The sequence below is a fragment of the Poecilia latipinna genome, unplaced genomic scaffold (assembly GCF_001443285.1).
Source record: "Poecilia latipinna isolate Pla-1442-1.1 unplaced genomic scaffold, P_latipinna-1.0 Scaffold28, whole genome shotgun sequence".
NCBI classification, from domain to species: Eukaryota; Metazoa; Chordata; class Actinopteri; order Cyprinodontiformes; family Poeciliidae; genus Poecilia; species Poecilia latipinna.
In genome coordinates this window covers 631,312-653,684 of record NW_015112644.1, presented here as the reverse complement: position 1 = coordinate 653,684, position 22,373 = coordinate 631,312, and the positions used below count along the sequence as shown (strand labels likewise).

Below are 22,373 nucleotides of genomic sequence, written 5' to 3'. Positions count from 1 at the left end.
GTGGGGGGGGCAAAAAAGAAGAAAAAAAAAAAAAAAAAAAAATAGAAGTCAGCTGAGCTGCTTTTGTGAATGAAAGGTGATGGAGAGGTCGGGTTTGTTTACATTGTACGTTCCAGCCCTCATTAATCACTCCGCACTCCCCGCCACCAGCTTCACACAAACACACTCAGACCCCACACCAGCCCGCCGGTCAGGCTCCTTCGGTGACATCACGGAGCTGTCAGTCTATATTTAGGCTGGCAGGGTGTCAGGAGGGCAGTCTGAAGCCGACAGTGGAACTGAAGGCATCAGCTGTGGGATTTATACTCTAAAGCTTATAAAGTATGTATTACTGACAACTTCTTAGAGACTGCTTTTTCTTAAGGGGTTTGAATTTTGCTAAGTAATTATAAAATGAAAAGCATTGAAATCCTACAGTTTAAAAATCAAAATCTAGAATTGAGTAGAAATAACAGACTATGCTGTTATTGATGTTGGGAGGCTTTTAGCTTAGGATTCCAAGTAGGCATGGGTCGCTATAATATACTCAATGTATGACAACAGCTGCGTGATTTAACTCAAAGATTTAAACCAAAAAATATCAAGTCGTAATCACATACTTACAAACTGAAAGGATTTTTTTTCTTTCTTTACAGTTATACTGATTTGGGATTTTCTGTTACTGTGCAAAATCTCTAGTTATCTTGTGACTAAGACTGCATGCGCGGTTCCTTAATGTTCCATCTCGGGCCCTTTTTATTCAATATCTCTGCGTCTAGCTCATATTTTACAGTGCAGAAAACTTTCTTACTATGCATGTGCTGATACACACCATTTTATTATTAGGTGTGTAGCATCACATGACCACAGTCCTTTGAAGATGAAGGGTCTCCAAGATTTCAGAGAGTGGACGAAGACTCAGCACTCAATTAACTTCAATGAGGTTAAAGTCCATAGAACAAACTGTCAAATTCTTTAAATGTCTTGGCTTTTAAATGAGCATTTCTTGTTTCTTTTATAGGCCATGCTTAGACTTTACTTATTCTTCTAATGCATTTCTTTCCTTTGCTGCTAAAAGTAACATACCATATGCATTACTACTTCTAATTCTGTGTACGATATACATTTAATGATATTTTGTTTTTTGATACATAGACCTGTGTAAAAATATATGAACATACATCATAGCAGAAATCTTTAATTGCTTATTAAGCAGAATATTATACCTTTTTGCAGTTATTGTGTTCATTAAAAGTCATTCTGCAGATACCCCTCTTGCAGCTTCCTAATTGTAATTTTAAAATCATTTAATCTTAAAAAGAACGATGGGTGGCACTCTTTTAGTTTCTACACAACTGTATGTTTACCCCCCCAATATGTCACATTTTTAACAAGTGCTGAATTGTCTTTCTTGTGAGTGAGGACAAAACTGAAGGTGTCTGCTTTCAGTTTGCTCATCAGCAGTACGCACCAACTGTGCTTGATGCTAAAAATGAGACTTCACTACACACCTTGGTACTTCCTCCAGCGTCTTTCTGAAAGGATTTTAGGCCAAGTGCAAATAGATGTGTTCACAGATCAGGGAGGAAATGGCACCGGCGACCTGTCTGACAGCAGGAAACTAGCACCTGCATGGTTTTATCCTATGAGAATTGGGCTGAATATACTGCACTGGTAAAGTCCAGACAAAATTCAAACACATTGTAGATTTGGTTCAAAGCAATTAACAGTCAAGTCAAGCATAATAAGCTCACAAAACATCTTTAGTGTCCCTATTTAAGGGCAGAAAAGCAGTAGAACAACATTTTATTTGGCACCTTTTCACACCTATAATGAGCAAAACCTGCACTGACCTCTAAACACAGTGCTAATAAAAAAGCAAGAGGTTAAGCTACTAAATAGTGAAAAATGTATTTAGTTTTTTATATACTTCATGTAAATATGTTATGATTCTCTACCATAGTGATTTCAATCGATGTTACCAAGATTATCCTGCTCAGTTGAAGTGGTTACATCCTCCTACACGGATAATCAATGGCCTAAATTATAAATGCGGTGGCTGTAGGAGAGTGTTTATTTCCATCTGTGAATTTTGTCCACTACGTAAATGTGTATGTGCAATCACACGTAAACGAAGACGCGTCTTTTCTTTGGCCTGCGATAAAAGCAATCAGCGGTCTCTGCTAGGTGAGAAACTCAAGTGTCCTAATTAAAAGCAAGGGTCACTTTTCTCATCTCCGCTCCAAATTAGAGATGTGACCTCACCAATCAGTTTCGCAGTGACTCTCCCTCGCTTCATAGTCGTCTGCAGGGACACAGAGTAACACACAAACATAAACCACCCTCTGAGCCGTGATACTGCAGCTAAACAACATTACTTAGCCTTCAAAGGCAGTAATCAAATAAAAGAAAGTCTCAAGCTGGAAAAGCAAAGGGTGACAGTGTCATAATTCACCTCCATTAAACTAAAGATAACCTCATCAAAGCAGAGATCATTTTTACTAATTTCTCCTGGGTATTTGTGGTGCATTTTTTCTTTTACTACATTTACTTCAAATTAAATAACATTTCCTTTAAAAGAATTTGTACTTCCAAGGATTTTATATTACTGACAAAAAATATATATTTTTTTCAAATTAAAATCTAAATAGTCAGCCCCACAAACCATTCTATTTAAGCTCAAGTTGTATGTTGAGGGTCGTTGTCCAGCCGAAAGTTGAACATCTACGTAGCTCTGAAGTCTTTTTATATATTTCTAACAGGTTTTTTTGGTAGAAATGCTTTGTATCTAAAATTTCACATCAAATCTGAACAGCTTCAGCATCCTATTGGATTATGCTACTACCACGTTTCATAAAGTGGAAACATGGTTGTAGTGACGCTGATAAATGATAACCACACCAGTTTGGATGCAGACCTAACAAGTTTAACAAGAGTCTCCTCTTCAACAATTGATTTCTTCCTTACAGACATTGTGTCATTATGAAACTCTGCTTTAATCTTCTCCATAGCTCATCTCTGCCCTGTCGGCTGTATTGCTTGGCCTTCACAATGTAACAAACCTCTGAGGATTTCACAGAACAGCTGGATTTAAACTGTGATTAGATTACAGCCAGCTGAGCTCTATTTGCTGATTTCTCAAGACAAATGGATTCAGTGGATTTTAATTAACTGTATCAAAGTAAAGGTAACTTAATGGATTTGCACACACCACACCAGACGACTGTGACTCTGGAAAGACTCGAACTGGAGATGCAACATTTAAACAAAAATTTCCAGCCATCTTTCACAATGCAAACGTAGCAGCTTTGTTCACGGGAAGATTTCAGACACAGCTGTGGGGATCATGGCTGAAATCTTGTTTGATCAACAGCACCTGTTATCTGGCCGCTGACAGATGGAGGTGGGGGGGGGTGAGGGGAAATCTCTTTAAAAAAAAGAAAAAGAATGGAAGTGCGGCACTCTGTTATCAGTACTCACCAGGTGAGGGCGGCTGGATCTTGACCTGCTTCCTGCTGTCCCCTTCAGTCAAGCTGCCGCCGCTGTTGCTGTCTGTTGGTGGCTCCTCTCCTCTTTCCATCTTACACTCGTAGGCAAACAGATACTGGATGTACTGCTTCTTGAGCGTGCTGGCGGAGCTGCTGGACGTACCAACATTCAGAGTGCCGGAGAGCTCGCGCCACTTCTTGTTCTTGTTAACCTGACAGGTTGAGAAAATCCAGTGTAAGGGCTTTCAGGTGCATTTTCAGTAAACCAGCTCAATAAAAGGACAGGAAACACGAAATTTGCGCACAATTTAAGAGGAATGAAACACTACATTTGAAAACATGGAGGCCTGATCTGACCGTATCCACATATTTTAATGTTTTCTGTGAATGAGCCTCCTCCAGTTTGCAGGAAACCCATTTAGACTTACAGTCTTATTTGACAAAACAATATTCTTCAAGCTGCTGAACTGGAATGATTTTCAGGATTTTTGCTGTGGAAGAAATTGACTTGGTAGCACTTTTGGGGAAAAACTGGATAACAATTAACTCAGATTTATTGATTCTCACTCCAAGATTTTTGCAATCCTGATTCAAAGTCTTGTGTGAAGCATTTGTAGAGCAATGGAAGATAGCTTTCAGATACAACCAGCATATAAAGATGCATTGTTAGTGTATGATATAATGTTTCCCTGAATCATTTCACATGACATTTGGCTAGAGTGCAGAACACACAAAAACCAATGTAAACAAGAGGAGTAAGAAGGCCTGTCTCTAATATTACTCCACGGTTTCTACTGTAAGCCTGTTTGCTGTGGATTACCATGGCGAGGCCTCCTATTTCCCGAACAGCAACATAGAGCTTCCAGAGATCAAGTGGCTTCTTGCCCACAACTGGGAGCTGAGAAACAGGTGTACCCCGCTCCTCCATGAAGGTCAGGTAGCGCTCCACCCAAGATCTCCTCTCTGGCTCTGAACCGAGTTCATACAGCCGGCTTATCCGCTCGCCACCAATGGAGGACGAGTTGGGGTTGACTTTCTGCTGAGGCACACAGACAGAAGTGTAAATATGAGTTTTTGAAGAGGATACTTTGGATCTTTTGTGAATAATTTCTACGGTATTGAAGTCAAAATATTTTCTAAATACTTTGGAATGTTACAGTTGTGGATTGTGATGTATCTTATTTACATTTTTATATGATAGACTCAGACAAAGTAGTTCAAAGCTGTTAAAGTGGAAGAAAAAGTGATTCATGGGTAGAAACTTCTGAAAGAGCCGCACAGATCTACAGCTCGAGTGGGAGAGAGTCAACGGGATAACTAATAGACTTGCACTCCACAAATCTAGCCCTAATGGAAGAGTGGCAATAAGAAAGCTACTTTTGAAAGAAAAGCCATGAAATACTGGACTGAAGATGCAAAGGACTTGAGATGAGACGGGGATAGATTATACTCAGATGACGCTTCTGATCATACAGCCAGAGATGTAAACAGAGTGGTTTAGATCAAAACATCTTCAGCCAATTCAAAATCCAGATCTAAATCCAACTGAGGATTTAAACTATGTAAAAAAAAAAGAAAAAAAAAAAAAAAAAAAAAAAGACTGGAAAAAAATCCAGTCTAAATGTAGAAAGTGGGTAAAGACATACCCCAAAAGACTTTCTGACGCATCATCGTTAAAGGTGGATCCGAGAAAAGACCGACTCAGGGGAGCAGAACACACATGAGCGCCACACTTTTCAGGTTTCACAAACATGCATCTTTTTCCTCCCACTCTTCACTATGCTCTACTTTGTGATGGTCTATCACTGGAAACCCTAATGAAACAAGAAAAATCTCATGGCATCTTAGCACTTTTGTATCAACCCAACATTATGTTGTATTATCCAATGCATAGTTTCCCTTTTATTTTCCTGCTGCTGCCTGCTGAAACAACCCACTCACCCAGTCAGGATCATTAAAAATTCATTTGTTATTTACACTTTTGTGAAGTGGACCCCTGGTTGAATGAACAGCACAACTAAGCACTTCTTTTAGATTAATTTTTCCAGTGTGCAAGATGTGTTTATTTCAAAGTTTATTCACGGCAAGTTGATCAGGCTCGGAAAACCAATGTCTGACTGAAAACCACTTAGATAAATAGTTACAAAATATTCAATAAAACAAGCATTATCTGTAATTCTTACGGGACTGCAGGGGGTCTTCAGAGGCCAAGGTGGGCTACTGATGCTGTCGCTGTCGTCTCCATGGTAGGAAGACAGGCTGGCAGGACTGGGAGAGAGGGGGGAGGGCACAGGCAGGGTACCGCCTGGAGTGGCTGGCTGGGAAACACTGCTGCTGTTATTGTTCACGTAACCATCCTGCAGCTGTTGAAGAGACAGTAATGACACTTTAGAGCAGAAATATTACAATTTTACTTCACTTTACTCTTTTATCTGAGACATAACTCATATTTTATCAGATGAAAACACATTTTCAGTTATGTATTTGTTACATAACCGAGTGGTTGCGAAACAACCGTAACTAAACTGAATATCTTAAAGGTATAATAATTCAGATCCTGACATTTACATTTTCAATAGGAATTTGAAGCTCGGAGATTTCTCTTTGCACACCAAAGACATCACCAGTGGGTACAAGCAGCCAAACAAAAAATATGCAAGTCACAGGAAATTACTGTTCTCCCTTAGAAGAGGACGGGCTTTATTGCATTTTTTAGTATGATTACAAAAGTGATTTTATCAAATTGATCTCCAAAGCTCTTCACACCAAAGTAATTCATAACGTCTTATAATAATAAAGAGCCGCCTGCTTGGTTTTTATCAGAAGTGTACAGAAGAGATATTTGGGTGCATACATGTAGACAATATTTACCTGCATCAATAAACATGGCAGGTTCAGTATTCATATTTGAGATTGCATATAGCAAGCCGTTACTGTATTTATTTTATGATTATAACATCAGAAATTGTTTTCACCTACTGTTTCTGTACACAATGACTGATTTGTAGTATCCCAGAAATCAATTAGCATCTATCTATCTATTATAACTTATAATAGATCTATCTATTATAACTTTTGTATAGAACTTCTGTTCTATACAAAATAGGGTCCAATAAACAACCATAACAAAATATATTTTGGACTTAGAAAAACGTTTGCTTTTTACAAACTAATTATATGGCGTCAATTCCATTTTCCCTATTTTTGTGAGTTATTTTCTACTTAAAACAGGTAAAAATAAACCTTGTATTATCTTACTTTTGCAGCGTTACCCATGCCGAATCATGACCCACTCATACTTAACATTTCATTTTTACGTGTGCTGTTAAAAACTCTGCAGCAGAGAAAAATACAACAAATATAGATGCCAGCTCAACAGAGGTGAAATTTCTTATCCAGACAACAAGAGATCTCAGTTTTCAAACTCATAAGATTTAGTCCAAAAAAATCGAAACAGCAGCAAACGACTCCCCTGTCGCAATGATTTTTAGTTAAGGTTCTGAGAATAATTTCAACATGAGCATTTGCATTTAAAAATAAACCAGTAAGGCCAGTCAGCATTTCATTTTGCATAATCTGGTAGTGTTTTCTTATAATTACAGGCTGTGCCTGACATGCAATCAGTTTTATTCATATTTGAAACAGCATTTCAACCTTTTTTAAAACAGAGTGATACAAGGCCATAATGGCAATAATTTTACATAATCACATCTGAATAACTTAGTTAATGATACATACAGCCTTATTTTCGTATGTGGTTCTGCTGCCATTGTTAGAGGTTTTTTGTGCAATATCATCCAAGACAACATAACTGCACGTATGATGACCTTCTTATGGTTGTAGTTCTCTTTTTTTAATTTTTTTTTGTTTTGCAAATCTCGTAAAACTTACTTTTATAATAACTATTTGCATGAAACTTTGCTTGCTTGTTAAGTTTTATGATCCTGCTGGAAAATGAACCTCCACCCACTTCTCAAGTGTTGAGCAGCCTCTAAGAGGTTTTCATGCATGACTGGCCTGTTTATAACTCCATTCATCTTATATTTAACTCTGAGAAGTTCTGCTAATAAAGAACAGCTTCTCCACATCACGATACTGCACTACCACGTTTCACTAATAATGTAACTTTAGAGGGTAATTGATAGGTTTTCATCTTACAAAGGCGTATTAGAACAAGCACGCCCCACTTTTCAGATATCGCAAATATTCAAAGTCTATGAATAATTTTACCAGGCACAGTTAAAGCAGATCAAATGATAGTAATCACTGCACAGTGGTGAGAATGTGTGTGTGTGTGAGTAGGGTTCTTTGGCCCGTGTGAACATGTGAAAGTGTGCAGGTGTGTGTGCATATGTGCGTGCGTGCGTGTGCGTGTGTGTGAGAGAGAGAAACTGCAAAAGAGGGAACAACAGCTTGACAAGTGCTTCTCGTCTGTGTACAGAATGCTCATGTCAGCAAAACCTTATCTTTCTGGCCCTCTCTCTTTTTGAATCTCTAACTCGTTTTCTCTCTCTTGGCAGACAGATCATCTCTTTTGGGAGCACTGGGGGTCTTTCTGGCTGCTCAGGCTGCCTTAAATAATTCAAAAGGCCCTACTACCGTAATCAGCAAAAGAATAGACAGGGATTTGGAGGGAAAAAGGCGTGTAGTGGTTGTGATGGAGGCGTGAGTGTGTATGTGTGCCGAAGATGAGTTGTTAAGCAAAAACAAGAGGAGGGGGCCAAGAAAAGAGCAAAGAGCAGAGTTTTGTTGTTGCTGAGCTGAGCCAAGCTGAGCTGCTATTGTAGGTCAAAATGAGAAGTCAGCATTGTATGTTAAGATGTGCGCGTGTGAGTTAAAGGAGGCAGAGGGAGAACTGTGCATGTTGTGTAACGGAAACTCAGAAAGTGCGTCTTCTTGTAGTTGTGTGCATGTGTCTGCGTGTCGCGTTTGAGCGCGTGCGCATGTGTGTACTGCAGATGCCAACTCCCCTGCCCCCTTTTCCTTTTTTGCTTCTCTCTTTATTGCAGCTCGAGCTGCCAAAACATCAGCAACTAAAGTGTGCTGCAGGCAAAAACAAAGCGAGGGAAACATTAAGATTGGTAAATGTTAAACAAATCATTAAATATGACGAGAAAACAACAGAGCGAGAGCCCACTGTGCTGAGGCAGCAAATGCTGATCAGATTTGGTTTGCTTCATTTAGATCAAAAAAGCAAAACCAAACAATAAGGAAAATAAAAAAAAATAAATAAAATCAAACAAGTAAATGAACTGAGGGAAAATCTGGGGGAGGAGGATGGTTAAGGAGGTACCTTTGGTTTGTGTGGCTCGTTGTTTGGGCCGCTGTCATCTTTGACATCCGTTTTCTGTTTACTTTCTGGGCTCATTATGCTGTCTCCTGAGAGGCCCACTGCTCCTTTAAACAAATGGGAAAAAAACACCACAGTTATAAAAACTAAACTTTTAAACAAAGTTTGTAGAACACAGTGCTCAGCAAAACAGGTTCCCTTAAACTTTTTTTTAGTACAATTTGTCTGGCAACAATCAACAACATAATTGTATTTTATAGTGATTTCATGTGATGAACACAAAGTAACGACGAACTTTTAAGTGGAGTGGTAAATTTGAAAATCATGCATTAGTTTTATTTAGTTTTACAATTATATGCTACTTTGTAATGGTTTATTAGAACCCAAAAAGACATTAAAAAGTGCAAAAGTAGGTTTTGCACTGAAGGTAGTGGAATGGAAGATCTTTTTGCAAACAACAACAACAACAACAACAACAACAACAAAAAAAACTATGTAGTTTGTTGTTACTAAATAAATGCTGGTTATAGAAAAACAACAATCTTAAACTTGCAGACTGCAAAATTTATATTTCCAATCTGAGCTTGGAATTTTTTACAAAGAGGACAGGTCAAACATCTCAGTCTTTAGATGTAGTAGAGACATGACCTGAAAGGCTGTAATTGCAGCATAAAAGGTTGTTCTACAAAGCAAAGACTCAGGGGGGTGAATTCAAATTCATGTCAGACTTTTCAGCTTTTAATTTTTAAACACTCTTTTGAAAAAAATCCTTTTTTCCTTCAACTTCACACACTACTTTGTGTGGGTCTATCGGATATTCATTCAATGAAAATAAACAAAAGTGGTTGTGGATATAAAGAGACAAAAAAGCTGAAAATGTTAACAGGGAATAAAAGATTTTACAAGTCACAGGGCTGCACCCTTATATCTCTGAAACAGAAAAAAAGATTTAATTTACGTACATGTTATCTAAACCGTTTGGGCTATTATGAAAAAATAAAATAAAATAAAAAGGTTATGAAACAATATCAACATTAACACCAAACCATACATCTAGATGACAAAGATAGGGTTAAATAATCTCCTGGTGTAAGTTAGTTGTTACCTGCAGGTGGCATACCGTAGCCTGGACCTGGTCCGTTGCCTGTCGTCGAACTGTTGTTGCTCGTTGGCTGACTGTAGGAGCCAGAGCTCACTTGGTTGATACCAGGGGCTTGGTAGTTTCCCTGCCTGCCACACACAGAAGGAAAAAAAAATTTAAAGTCTTTATTAGATTTAGTAGACATGAATCAAGTTAGTCACAATGTAATGACAGGCTGTGGAGAGATGCTGGTAGCAGAGGAACAGAAGTCACATAATGACAGAGATGCTACTTGGCAGTCTGTCATTGCCGCCCTCCTTTGCTGCTTTAGGAAAACACTAAGCGCCACGTACATCTGAAAGCCGCTAAAAAGACATAGCATATCTCTGATCAAACAAACAGCTCTTCTGAAAGATTTAGAGAGAGCACGTAGCATCGGGAAAGAAAAACAAAAATCTCTCCAGTCGCCTCTTCCACTAATCCCCGATCCCCCCCACCTCACCACCACCACTCTTTTCTTTCTCCCTCTTCCTCTCCCTGAAGTCATAATTTAACTAATTAAGGTGTGCTTTTGGAGAGGATCTTGTTATTTGTTGCCATGGTGGCAGCAGAAATCAATGCCGCCTGCTCAGCCTGACCCCCCCTTCGCAGGCAGCTCATCACATGGCACTGTGAGTGACATCAGAGGGGTGTTATCTGCAACCTGCTGAATGCTAGCCATCCAGACAGAAAGGTAAACACATGTTTGGACGTATTTCTCCTGCTGATTAGAGATTATCTCCTGGACGACCATGTAAGAGAGACAGAGAAAGACCTTGCCAGACGGAAAAAAATATGTGGTACAATCAAAAAAAGGATTGAGTTAGAATGTAAAGGCAAATCATGACAGGACGCAGTGGGGGGGCCAGGGGGGGAGTGATTCTGCCTCAATCCAGATTTAAACGTCAGTCAACCCTGTCCTCACGTCCCTCTTTCTTTTTAAACACAGACACATCACTTAATACCACATGTTGGAGACGATACACATTGCCTGAGAGGAGGGATCGGTTTGGTAAACCTCCCCATAATCTCATCTCACAGATGTAATTAGTCATAGAGCACGGCAGATGATACATATGTAATCCCTCTATGGGGGCCGAGGTGCATAGGGGAGCTCCATGGCAAAGAAACAAGTACACCAAATCCACGCTTATCTGTCCCCGTTTTCCTGTAACGGCAGGAAGGTGGTGGTGGTGACGGGGAGTTGGGGGGGGGGGGGGGGATTTAGACTCCTTCGATGCTGCCTACATGTTCCCTAAAAACCCTTGCATGAGTCAAGAAAGCAGAGATAAATTTACTTTTAGTCACATTTTGTTAAAAAGCGAGCCAGTGCAAACGCTCACAGAGCTGAAAAGTACGTTTCCAAATGTAAAATGTTTTCAGACCTTAAAAAATGTCCCACATCCCACCTTGAGCGACACAAACAAAAGTTCTCCTGTGAATACTGAAGGATCCAAATGATCAACAACAACAACAGTGGTTGGTGGATGTTTCGACTGTGGCACTCTTCTATTATGACTAATTCATGTCATAAAAAAGCCCATTAGAAAGCACTTGATGGAGGCACTGCACAGCGTTTAATCACGCTTAATATATGCATGTGCCGCTATCAGGGCTGGGGGGTTGGAGGGGCGATGAGCAAGGGAAGGGGATGTGGGGGGTGGGATGGCATAGCACATCCATCTTGCTCTTGGGCACCTTTGCGCAGGCAAAAAAAAGAAAAAAAAAAAGAGAAAAGAATCAGTATCCCGTTGCCGCAGAGAAAGAATAAGCAAGAGGAAAGGAGGATAGAAACAAGGGCGTGGAGGAAAGGAAGAAACAAGGTGGAAGGAAGGCAACAAGGGACTCCGAGTTGTGGATGCATGAGTCCCTTATGGACCAAAACAAGGGGCGGACTTCGAGCTCACCGACCCGGAGCTGGAAGACATTCCTGTTTCTTAAAACCTGAGATGAGGGAAAACTCAAAAATAAAAGGCTCAAAATACAGAGGCCTGTAGACTCAAATGTGTTGTCTATGAGAATTTTTATGGAAGAAAATGCGAGAAGTGTACCATTTCCAGTTTCCCGGACCATTCTATGAGCTAGAGCACACTGAAAAACATTGTAAATAAGAAAAATTAATTATTTTAAACCAGTGGCTGTCAAACCTTTCAGGTGGAGCCCACCCTTACAGGAAAAGCAAAAGAAGAAAAACATGTGCCAATTGTACTTTTCAAAATAGATATTTGTAATTATGTATTTGAAATTCTTATAAGAGAAAAAAAGGGTTGCACTTAGCTGAGAGAGCTTTGATTTCTGATTCTGTTTTAAAAAGTAATTTTCTTGCTTCGAGTAGAAGTCAGGTTTTCTCTTAAAAAAAATGATGCTGATGTCAGATCAGAAATGCAACAGAAAGGCCATCAGATCTCTGTTCATGCATCTTCAACATAATGTCATCTTCTCACTTCTTTCTGTCCTTTTCTCTCAATGTGTACAAAATTTATGCGGCATCACATTGCATCACGTCATAATTGCTCAGGTTTATAATGTCAGGAAACATTTTTTTTGCACCAACATAATCAAAAAACCAAATTTATCCTGCTCTGCTCATCATATCTCTGAGGAACATGTGGAGTTTGCAGGAAACACACTGATCTTTCTCCAGTTACAGTTTCTGTCCAGGTGCTCTTGTGCCTTGTTGTGTGTTGTCCTATCACCATGGTAATGCTGCTTCATCGAAAGTGTGATGTGGGTGCAAATCTGGGTTGCAACATTGGAAGATTATACATTATCTTTGCTTGCAAAATGTATAAATAAAACAAAGGTTTCTGTGAACGTGCTTTTTGAATTATTTTCAGTTTACTATCTGAAATATAGAAAAAAATTATCTCTTGGAGGATAATTTTTTTAAGCTTGTCTGATCCAACCTATTATTCATTCAGGCGATAAATGACTCTTAATAACAAGAGACCTGTTAGTGTCTGGAATAAAAAGAAAAGTCAGTGTCGTACTGTCATCTATTGTGATATGGAACTGTTTTTTTTTTTTATCTTTAGATGATAACAGGTGGAGGACATCCTGTAAACATCCATTTAAGCAAAGTCATTAAACTACATCTTTAGGCAGGTAGCAGTCCATAAAGTTACTTTTTTTAAAATTTCTTTACTAGCAATAACTCAGTTTTGAAAGAAATAATAAAAAAAACTGTGATTTTCATAGCTACCCACTGGTACTGGGCATACAGACGAAGATCAACCCAAGTAAAATGCATTTTTTTGGGTCTTTTGTCCAAATTTTTCTACTTCTTGAAGATGTGAGTTACGGAGACTGTTCCTCTATTGCAGACATTGTTTTAGGCCTGACGTGTGTTATTTTACTCTGCCTGCAGAGTAAATATGCCGTCTTGGTTAGACAGAAAAGTTAGATGGCAATTTAGCTGAAAAAGCAGGCCTACAAATACATTTAAAAAGACCTTAGGAAGCCTGCAGAAATAATTAGGCATACTTTTAAAGATTACAACAAAGTCTGGGAAGAATAATGAAGAAATGAGAGTGAGGTAAGATTTTTGCACACTTCTGACCATTATAAAATAGGGATGACCTATTGACCTGCAGCAGCTGTAAATATTTAAGCCATTAAAATAAGAATTATAGATCAATTAAGGACATTTAACCTTGTACTAGCTACAGGTGCATTCCAAAGATTTATATTATTCTACAGATAGTGTATAGAGATATACTTTAATAGTTATTCTGTTACTTTTAATAGTTATGGCCTAAAGCTACAGAAATTCAAAAATGTATTTGCTCAGAAAATATGAATTTTAGAATATTCCAAGGGAAAAAAAAATTCTAATACAGAAATGTGTGGACTAGTAAATCCATGTATTCACTCACCTGACTTTGTCAGGGCTCCTTTTGCTTAAATTAATGTATGTATGCAGCTTTGCATGGAAGTGATCAGCCTGTGGGTCTGCCGAAGTGTTAATGACTCCCTAAATTCAATAGATTAAGTAGGAAATTAAATGATCGAGAAAAGATTTCGATCAGGTAAGATGGAACATTTTCTGGCCAATCAAGCACAGTGACACCACAGTCATTAGAAAAGGTGCTTTTAGTAATGTGGACAGGTGGGAAGTTCCTCTGTAAAATAAATTCAGCTTTGCAATAAAGCTTGCCAGTAAAGAGAACAATGTAGCGCTGTAAGATTTTCTGGTACAGTTTCTTAAGGAGATCTTTTCCTTCCACTCAATTTTACATTAATAAGCTTACATACAACCACCACAAGCATAATTACTTTTTGCAGCAAACAATTCTTGTAGAGAGTCAGTGACTCTCAGGTCAGCAGTCTTCAACATGTTTGTGCAGATCACAACATATATAGTTTAATTGTCTTAGAAAATATTGCAATCTTTCGAGAAACAGTTTTTTTTAATTATCATAAGCTAAAAATCTTTAAAATGTATGAACATAACTTTTAAAAAGTAATTTTTTTTTTTGCATTTTATTTATTGCATCTACACCTTCAGCTCTTGTTTTTCTACTGGTTTCTCTAATCATCTTTCCACACACAGAGACACAGACAGCCGGCTCTCCCCTTTTACTATGTAGTCCATGTGTGAAGGGCATCTGAGAAGGCCACTCTCCAACCACAGGGAGAGTGTGTGTAAGCACCGAAGTGTGTTTGAGCGTGTCCTTGTGTTAGCGCGCAGGGTGGGTGCCGTTGCCAAGGGGATGCCATGGTTACGAGGTGCCAGCCAACCAGCTGACGGTTTCTCTCTGGAAGTGGCAGTGCCTTTGTCCTTCATTCGCAGCGACAGGGGCGTGCAGCGATGCCTCCCAGTGCCGCTAACTGGACGAGACAGCCCAAGCAGTGGGGCCGCAGGACCATGTGATGGCTGCGAGGCCCCTGCCCATTGATCTCCTCTGCTTGGTGTGTGTTTAAGGGTGTTTGGGAGAAAGTGGAAGGGAAAAAGAGCCAGCAAGAGGCTCCTGGATGGAAGGATGGAGAGGATCGACTGGAGGCTATGAATTATATATGGACCCAATCTGTTCGCAGGGCAGCTCGGGCCCCAAACTCCTGACTCAACTCACAACGTACATTTACAAACATCCAGACTGTGGATCAGAATAAACCCAACACACACCTACGGGCAAAATAAAAGGACAGCTTTTAACATATTAAATCCAGAGAAAAGCTACTTTCTCCTCCCCCCCACCCTCCCTTTCAAACATCAAACAGCTCAGGATGGATGGATGAAGGAGAAGCCATTTATTTTGCCCATCTAATGAAAGCAGAGCGCGCCGCAGTGCTGCCAAGACTGGGAGCGACAAAGCGCCACAGGCAGCATCTTCCGTTCTTGACATTCAAGCGCTGCTCTTATTTATTTAGTAAATTTACTTACTAAGGAGGTCAGAAATGAATTATTTGGCGAGGATTTGCCTGGGAGCACTTTCCTCTCTTCTCCTCATTCCTCATCCAACATTTTTCTCCCCTCAATTTCCTTTTTATTTATGGCTCTTTTTTCTTTCTTTTTTCTTTTTTTTTTGCTCTTGCTCAACTAAGTGCTTATTTTTACGACAGCTCGCCTGTTCCTATAGCTCCAGGAACTTTTTTTGCAGAGTGTCGCCGGTAGCGTTGGGAAGTCATTTGCGGAGCCAATTCCACCCTCTGAAGCTGCTGCCAAGGAAAAGCTTATACCTTTTAAGACTTTGTGTTCCCCTCTATGTTTTCCAAATAAACATCAATCTCCAGCTGCCTAAAATCCTGTTGTGCACCTCTCTTGCAAACAAGCTTACCCCCTCTTCCTCATTAATGACACCCATAGAACTCAAGGGCAGCTTTTCCAAAAAACTCATCCACTTTTCAAATATTAGATTTGTAGGAGTAGAGAAGACTGCCATGTGTACATTTTTTTGATTTACAAAGTTGTTAAGTACACCATAATAAAAGAAGGTATTAAATATTGGCCATAACAATTATTTAAACATCAATTCTAATACAAGTTAGAAATTACCTGAAGATGTTGGTTCAATGGGGTGCGTCTCAGTATTTCAGAATATTAATTCAAAAAGTGAAAAATGATATGTTATGTAGATCATTACACACAGAGTAATATACTTTAAGTGTCAATCCTTAATCATTTTTATTATGGCTTTCCACTAATTCCTTACAGCAGTGCATTAGGATGTTACATAAGACCAATATAAGAAGGATTTATGGCAGAATATTATTATTATTATTATTACGATATTAGGGTGGTGGAAGGGGTGAAAGGTTGCAAGGGCAGGTAGAAGTAAAGCTTGACCTGCAGAATGATAAAGGAAGCTTGTAGCTTAAATAGATCTCCCAGATCTGGGCGGCATGTTAGATATATTCCAGCTAGTGTGGGGGACGATCCTGTGTGAGAGAGCAGCGCAGCTTGAGTAGAAGAAGTACATTTAACTGTTGATACATATTTAAGTTTTATGTACATACGGCACAGTTTGTTTATACAACAGGACAATTTTCTACGGGCCCACAAGTCTGCGGGCCAACACTCCCTCCTCCTTCAACCGAATCAAACTGATTAACAAACAGAAGCGGGGCAGTTGTTTCTAATTCCAGTCTTGTGGTGGGGGCGAGACTGACACGGCTCAGGAGGGAACAAAAACACTTCATGCGCCACACCTAATGAAGATTTAATCTGGGCCCACGCCTGCAGCCCCGGGATGCCAGAAGTGGTCTTCCTCTGCTCATTTCGAATTCTCTCCACCTTGTGTAATGAAGTCGAAGTGTGTTTACTAATGTTTCAAGGGTGTGCGCAACTCGGAAGAGGACGCAGAGGCAGCGTTGTGGAGGATTACACGTGGAAATGAAATGAAAGGAAAGGAGAGGAAAGGAGCAGAGACCTGCTTAGGATGTTTAACTAACTAGCGTCTAATTTGGAAGTTTTGTAGCGGGTGGCTTTTGCAGCTTCGGGATGAATCACAAAAGATAAAAAAATAAAAGAAGAAAAAGAAAGAAACAGACATGTGCCACTACTAACAAGTTGTTTCTCAGAAAGCGAGAGGAACTAAGTCTGAATGTTTCACAGTGTTGCAGAGATCTGGAAACACAAACGGGGTGCCGGAGCCCTTTTAACTGCAGGTTTTTCGGAGGCCAATTTTCTCCTGATCTCTCTCAGATGTGTAAAGTGGGATCTGAGGAAGAAAAAACATAACAAGGCCGCGTTGGAGACAGCGGAGAACAAAAAGCAAATTGGAGAGAAGAAAGACCGAGGGAGATGAAACAGTCTGGGTAGGATAATAGAGCTGCACAAAGATGAAGAGGCCGATACAGTTGGGAGAGTTGGTGAAAAAGAGAGAAACAGGTGGGAGGAGAGAGGGGAGAAGCAGACAAGGATTGTGAATGAGCAACTTTGGGCAAGACGAACACTGAGGATGAGACGGACACTGACGTAAAAAGTTTTCTGCAAAAATGTCCACTTCCGCACTTCTCTTTGCTTTATCTTTGTTTTAAATGAGTCAGAAAAGCGCTTTCTGCCAGAACACTAATTCCTATGTTTGGATTTTAAACAAAGGAGGTGGCAGAAGTAAAAGCGTATCTAACATTTAAACACAAACTCATGCTGGCAGGCAAATTTGATCCCGTGGCTTGTTTATATAAGTCTTTGGTTGTTCCAGTGTGTCTTGCAAAAGTATTCACAATCTTTGAACATTTTTACATTTTGTCACATTTGATGGAGCATGAACAGCAGCCTTCAAGTCTTGCAGAAGATTTTATACCAGATTTAGGTCTTGACTTTGACTAGGCCATTCTAACATGCTTTGATTTAAACCATTTCAAGGGATGTCTGGTTGTATATTCAGAGTGTCAAATCTTTTGACACCTTTAACAGGGTTTCCCACCAGAATTGTCCTGTATTTAGCTCTATTCATCCTGTCAATGACCAGCTTTTCCATTTTCCAGAAAATGGACTGGACAGTGCTCCATGAGATGTTCAAAGGTTGGGACATTGTTGCATGAATTAACTCTTTTAACTCTTTTTAAACTTCTCTGCAGCTCTCTCTTAGCTAGGCCACTTATGTGTGTCAGGGAAATGTGGTGCCGATGGCACATTTTTCAGAAATTTATTTACAAAAATTTTAAAAACATAATTTTCCTTGCAATTTCCAATTATGCACTACTTTGTTGTTGCTATATTTGACAAAAGCCCAGTAAAATAAAACATTTGTGGTAGTTATATTGACAAAATGTGGAAAAATAATTGTAAGGAAAATCTTTTTTTTTCTTTTTTTTCCACTGTCCACTGAAGAGTTGATTAGATAAAACACAGTGACAACTGGGAAAGTTGTCATTCTGCAGATGGAAAACATATCAAAAACCTTTTGCTTCCAGTGTGATCTGCACAGTACCAACTCCTTCAGAGATAAAAGACCCAACACAGCAAACCTCTCACTGTTAATAGTAAATCAAAATAGATCATATTTCAGCTGATAGGCCGTGAATGAAAGAGAATGAGTCTTCTCGTGCAGCAGCTCCGCAGTGAGCGACACCTCTCTGGTTTCTTGGTGTAGAGACTGACAGCCGGCCTCATTGGGCTCAGCAGCGGGGATCATGTCATGTCACTTCTTATTGACAGCCCAGCCATCGCCTAATGGCTTGTTCAACAATTGCATTGGTGCCTGGGTACATAAGTGTATGTGTGTCGGTGTGAGAGGCAATGGACCCCCTGATGCACATAATTAATCATACATTCTGTCAGACACCCCCAGCTCTCCCCAGTACGTACTACTGTTTCGGTAAGTGAACAGAAATCTGAGACAGTGTTAACAGTGAGTGTTCCACACAAGCTCTCCAAAGTTGGTTGTCTGCTATGTTAGTGAAAACTGCAGTGATAACGGAAATTACAATAGCTTTAGCAATTCATATCTTATTTTCCTATAAGGAAGGACATTTTATGATTCTTGAAAAGTATCATGAGGCAGAACATCATTTTCGCCTTCAAAAGAAGTAAAGGAATATTTATGATGCTGTAAATATAAAAGAGGCATGATAGGAAAATATAGGGAGCTAGATGGATGTGAAGACAATAAGTTGGTAAAAAAAAGGTAGGATCAAAGGTTTTTGAGTTAGGCTGTATGCATAATGCAGACCTAAAGGGATAGCTCAGAATTTGTACAGCTTAAAATGTTTTAAGCTGTAGATAAGACTCTTTACTTGATCGCAGTGGCTGGACTTAATGACTAGTCTGACAGGTGCCAGGCCAAATGCCGACATCTGCAACTCCAATCTTGAAAATGTAACAGTAATTTATGTTAACACTTCTAATAAACTTTTAACAACTGGTCATGTATATGTTGGGGACAATTTATGAATAATCTGATAAATATTTAAATGGGATTCGAGGTGGTGAGTCACTAATGTTTTGTGTGAAACACACTTAGAGAACAGAACGTAAAATGTTTCCGGTAACCATGGTGGTTTTTACAGGGGGTTCATGAGGACAGAGAAACTTACTTTTGCTGTTTCTTTTTTTCTTCCTCTCCAAATGTAGTAATCATCTGAACACTTTTGAGATGAAAGGTCATTGCTCTACACAAAGACTATTAGCTAACAAGCAGATGACTGGGCCAACTATGGTACTTTTTATAAGGCTAAGATTAGTTAATTTTTGTCAGTGCAGACAGAGCATCTACATGGTGTAGCATGAGATTAATTAACATTATCAATGGGTCACTCCAGCAACATTCCATAGCAGTCACATTAATTCAGATTTTTTTTTATCTGTGTTCAAAAGACAAAGGCAGTCTGCCCTACTTGCACATCAAATTATATACACTAGAGTTTTAAGGGAGCACATCTATATACATCAAAGAAATGCAGGGCAAACACACAATAGTGTGTATAGGGAATTACTTTTGAAGAAAGCCTGAAGGACATAAAAACAGAGGGAAGTGTCACTGAAATCTGACTCATGTTTCAATAGTAGATCAGGAAAAGTGCTCTCTTGATGGATTATTAGGAAAAAAACCCCAAACTGATACGGGGAATGACGAAGTCTTCACAAGCGACAGTCATGCTTTCACAAGTTTCCTTCAGCAGGGTTCAGGGAAAGTTTACTGCCCACGGAGTCCCTCAAGAAATCACTGTCTTTAGCTTCACAAGCATTCATAAAGTCAAGGCACCAGCGCTGATGGAAGAATTAAAGCCCTTTACTCAAACTCTGTTAGATCATAAAAGAGTTTCATTTGTGTGTCTGTAGGAGCCTGGTGTCATTTTCGGGTGCTCTCACAGTTAAAACCAAAGTGTCTCTTTTATTCTCTTATGTGTTGATAGTACTGTATCCACGCCACAGTGCCTTCTGAAAAAGCCAATATCTGATTTCCCCCCCCCCCCCCTTTTTTGCAGTGAATGGCTCTGAAATCAAAATGTCAGGGGCTTTATGAGATGTGTAAAGATAAGTGTAGTTCTAGAAATGGCACCCAGAAGAGTGAAAGCCCTGAAAACAAACACTGTCTCATAAAAGTGATGCAAGACAGAGACGATTATTAGCCTTAATAATAGCAACCAATTTGCTGACTATTTCCGCTGGTTTAGAAAGCTGTGAGGAACTGCACAAATGTCAAATTTTTTATTTTTTATTTTAAATAAGCCAGTTCTTCCTGCAATAATCTAAAGAGGTCTATGTTTATCTTTTATTGTCAGGCATTCTGAAGATGTTCTAAATGCCATTGTAATGTCGGGCTAAAGGACTGGATTATAAGTAGCACAAAAGTTAGTATTGCAAGCTAACCCGCCTCTTTAGATGCAAAGCATAAGGATTTTAGAGATGCACAACAATGTCTTATAATTGTTTTTTAATAGACTATTTTCAGATGAGTTAACATGCTGTACTTAGGCCACTCTTTGGTTTGGATGCTGTTATAGAGCAAAGATGTGATGTCAGAGGAATTAAAGATATGTAAGAAACTATTTTAAGTGCATTTTTGTACAACACATTGATGCATGTCCGCAGCCCGTTCACATTAAGAGGCCAAGAAAAAAGACTTTCAGCAAATATCAGGACAAATTTGCACCCACAAACAGCAGTTTGGTACAAAAGAAAAACAAAAAAACAAAACATTCCCAGAAAAAACCCCTCAATTTTAAAGGTAATCTCCTGTGACCTTGCAGTACTTTTACCTGTTGTGCACCGAGTTGGCTACAACTCCCTCCTGAGGCTTGCGATTAGATGGAGGACCCATCCCTGGTGCAGCTGGTTGCGGCATGCTAGGAGAAGTGGGACCCATTATTGGGTAGGTCCTGTTCTGGCTCCCCGGGCCGTGACTCCGTCCTCCAGGTCCTTGTCCATGCATGGGGCTAGTGGCATTCATCCCCAGACTGTTGGACAGGCCGGGGCCGCTGTAGTTGCTTCCAGCTGACCCAATGTAGTTAGAGGGCCGAGGGTAGTTACCTGGATTAAGAAAATAAGAAGACAATCATTAAGGGGAAAAAAAAAAAAAAAAAAAAAAAAAAAGGAACATAGATAAAAAAAATAGATAAATTATGTCATCAGTTTACTATTATTGAGCTTGGGCAGATTTAAGGATGTCCCAGGAATATAGCAGTCACATAGGCTTAATAAATTTGAGAGAAACTGACTCTGCTTGTCAGCTCATGCTTTAATATGCACTGTGGCATAAACAACAATTTCATCCCACTAAACAAGAACAGCATGGCAGTAATCCTGTCTCAAAAGATACCTTGACAGGTAAAGAAAGAGAAAAATGTTTAGAGCTGAACCAAGTTCTTATTCATAACTTCTTTAAAATGCAGTGTGTGCAAAAAAAAAAAAAAAGAAAAATAGAAAGAAAAAAAAAACATTAGGGTGTGTTTCTAGTGACATTTTTTTTTTTTTACAGCGCTTCAGGTTGCTGGATAGCCTTGGGAACAATTTCCAAGCTTAAGGCTGACTTTGTGAAACACTTGAGAGGAGCTCTAATCTGCAGTAAATGCTTTCTGGCTGCCCTGGAGTGCCACGCGCCCATGATGCCAGAAGCTTTCCTAAGGCACACTTAAACCCCTCTATTTTGGCTTTAAAACCTTCACTCAAATCCAACCGCAACATAAAAGAAAAGGACCATGTTGGCAAATACAGTGTGGCTATACAGCACCTTGCAAAAGTATTCACACCCTTCTAACATTTTTATATGCAACATATGCAGTAATGTTACAACCACAAGCTTGATGGTATTTGGTGGAATTCTGTGTAACAGACCAGCTGAAAACGGGTGTTTGCCTTCGCTTTCCATCCAATCAGACTGAGACTGAACTTTTTTTCCCCAAAATAATGGGATCAAGTCTCTAGACGTGCAAAGCTGGTAGAGACCTATTCTGAAAACCTACAGCTGTAGCTGCAGATAGAGATTTTTTCTACGCACTATTCAGTCATGTGAATAAATATTAACGAGTGACAAACTTGTTGATTTTGATTTGTAAAATATTTTAAAAACCATGTATCCTCATCCTTCTACCTGAGAGTTATGTACCAGTT

At 39.4% G+C, this 22,373-nt stretch overlaps 1 protein-coding gene across 5 annotated transcripts in view; it reads right to left on the bottom strand.

Moving 5' to 3' along the window:
* The window catches only part of LOC106951782 (AT-rich interactive domain-containing protein 1B-like), a 226,538-nt gene that overhangs the window by 14,237 nt on the left and 189,928 nt on the right, over positions 1–22,373 (bottom strand). For 2 of the 5 annotated variants that reach the window (XM_015039501.1, XM_015039485.1), the window contains exons 8-13: positions 21,023–21,293; positions 9,863–9,987; positions 8,761–8,864; positions 5,651–5,830; positions 4,288–4,506; positions 3,460–3,679 (exon numbers count right to left, since the gene is read on the bottom strand). In XM_015039501.1, coding sequence (XP_014894987.1) covers positions 3,460–3,679; positions 4,288–4,506; positions 5,651–5,830; positions 8,761–8,864; positions 9,863–9,987; positions 21,023–21,293 — 1,119 coding nt within the window. The remainder of the gene's footprint in view (positions 1–3,459; positions 3,680–4,287; positions 4,507–5,650; positions 5,831–8,760; positions 8,865–9,862; positions 9,988–21,022; positions 21,294–22,373) is intronic. The other 3 variants (XM_015039508.1, XM_015039515.1, XM_015039493.1) reach the window with 3 other exon arrangements.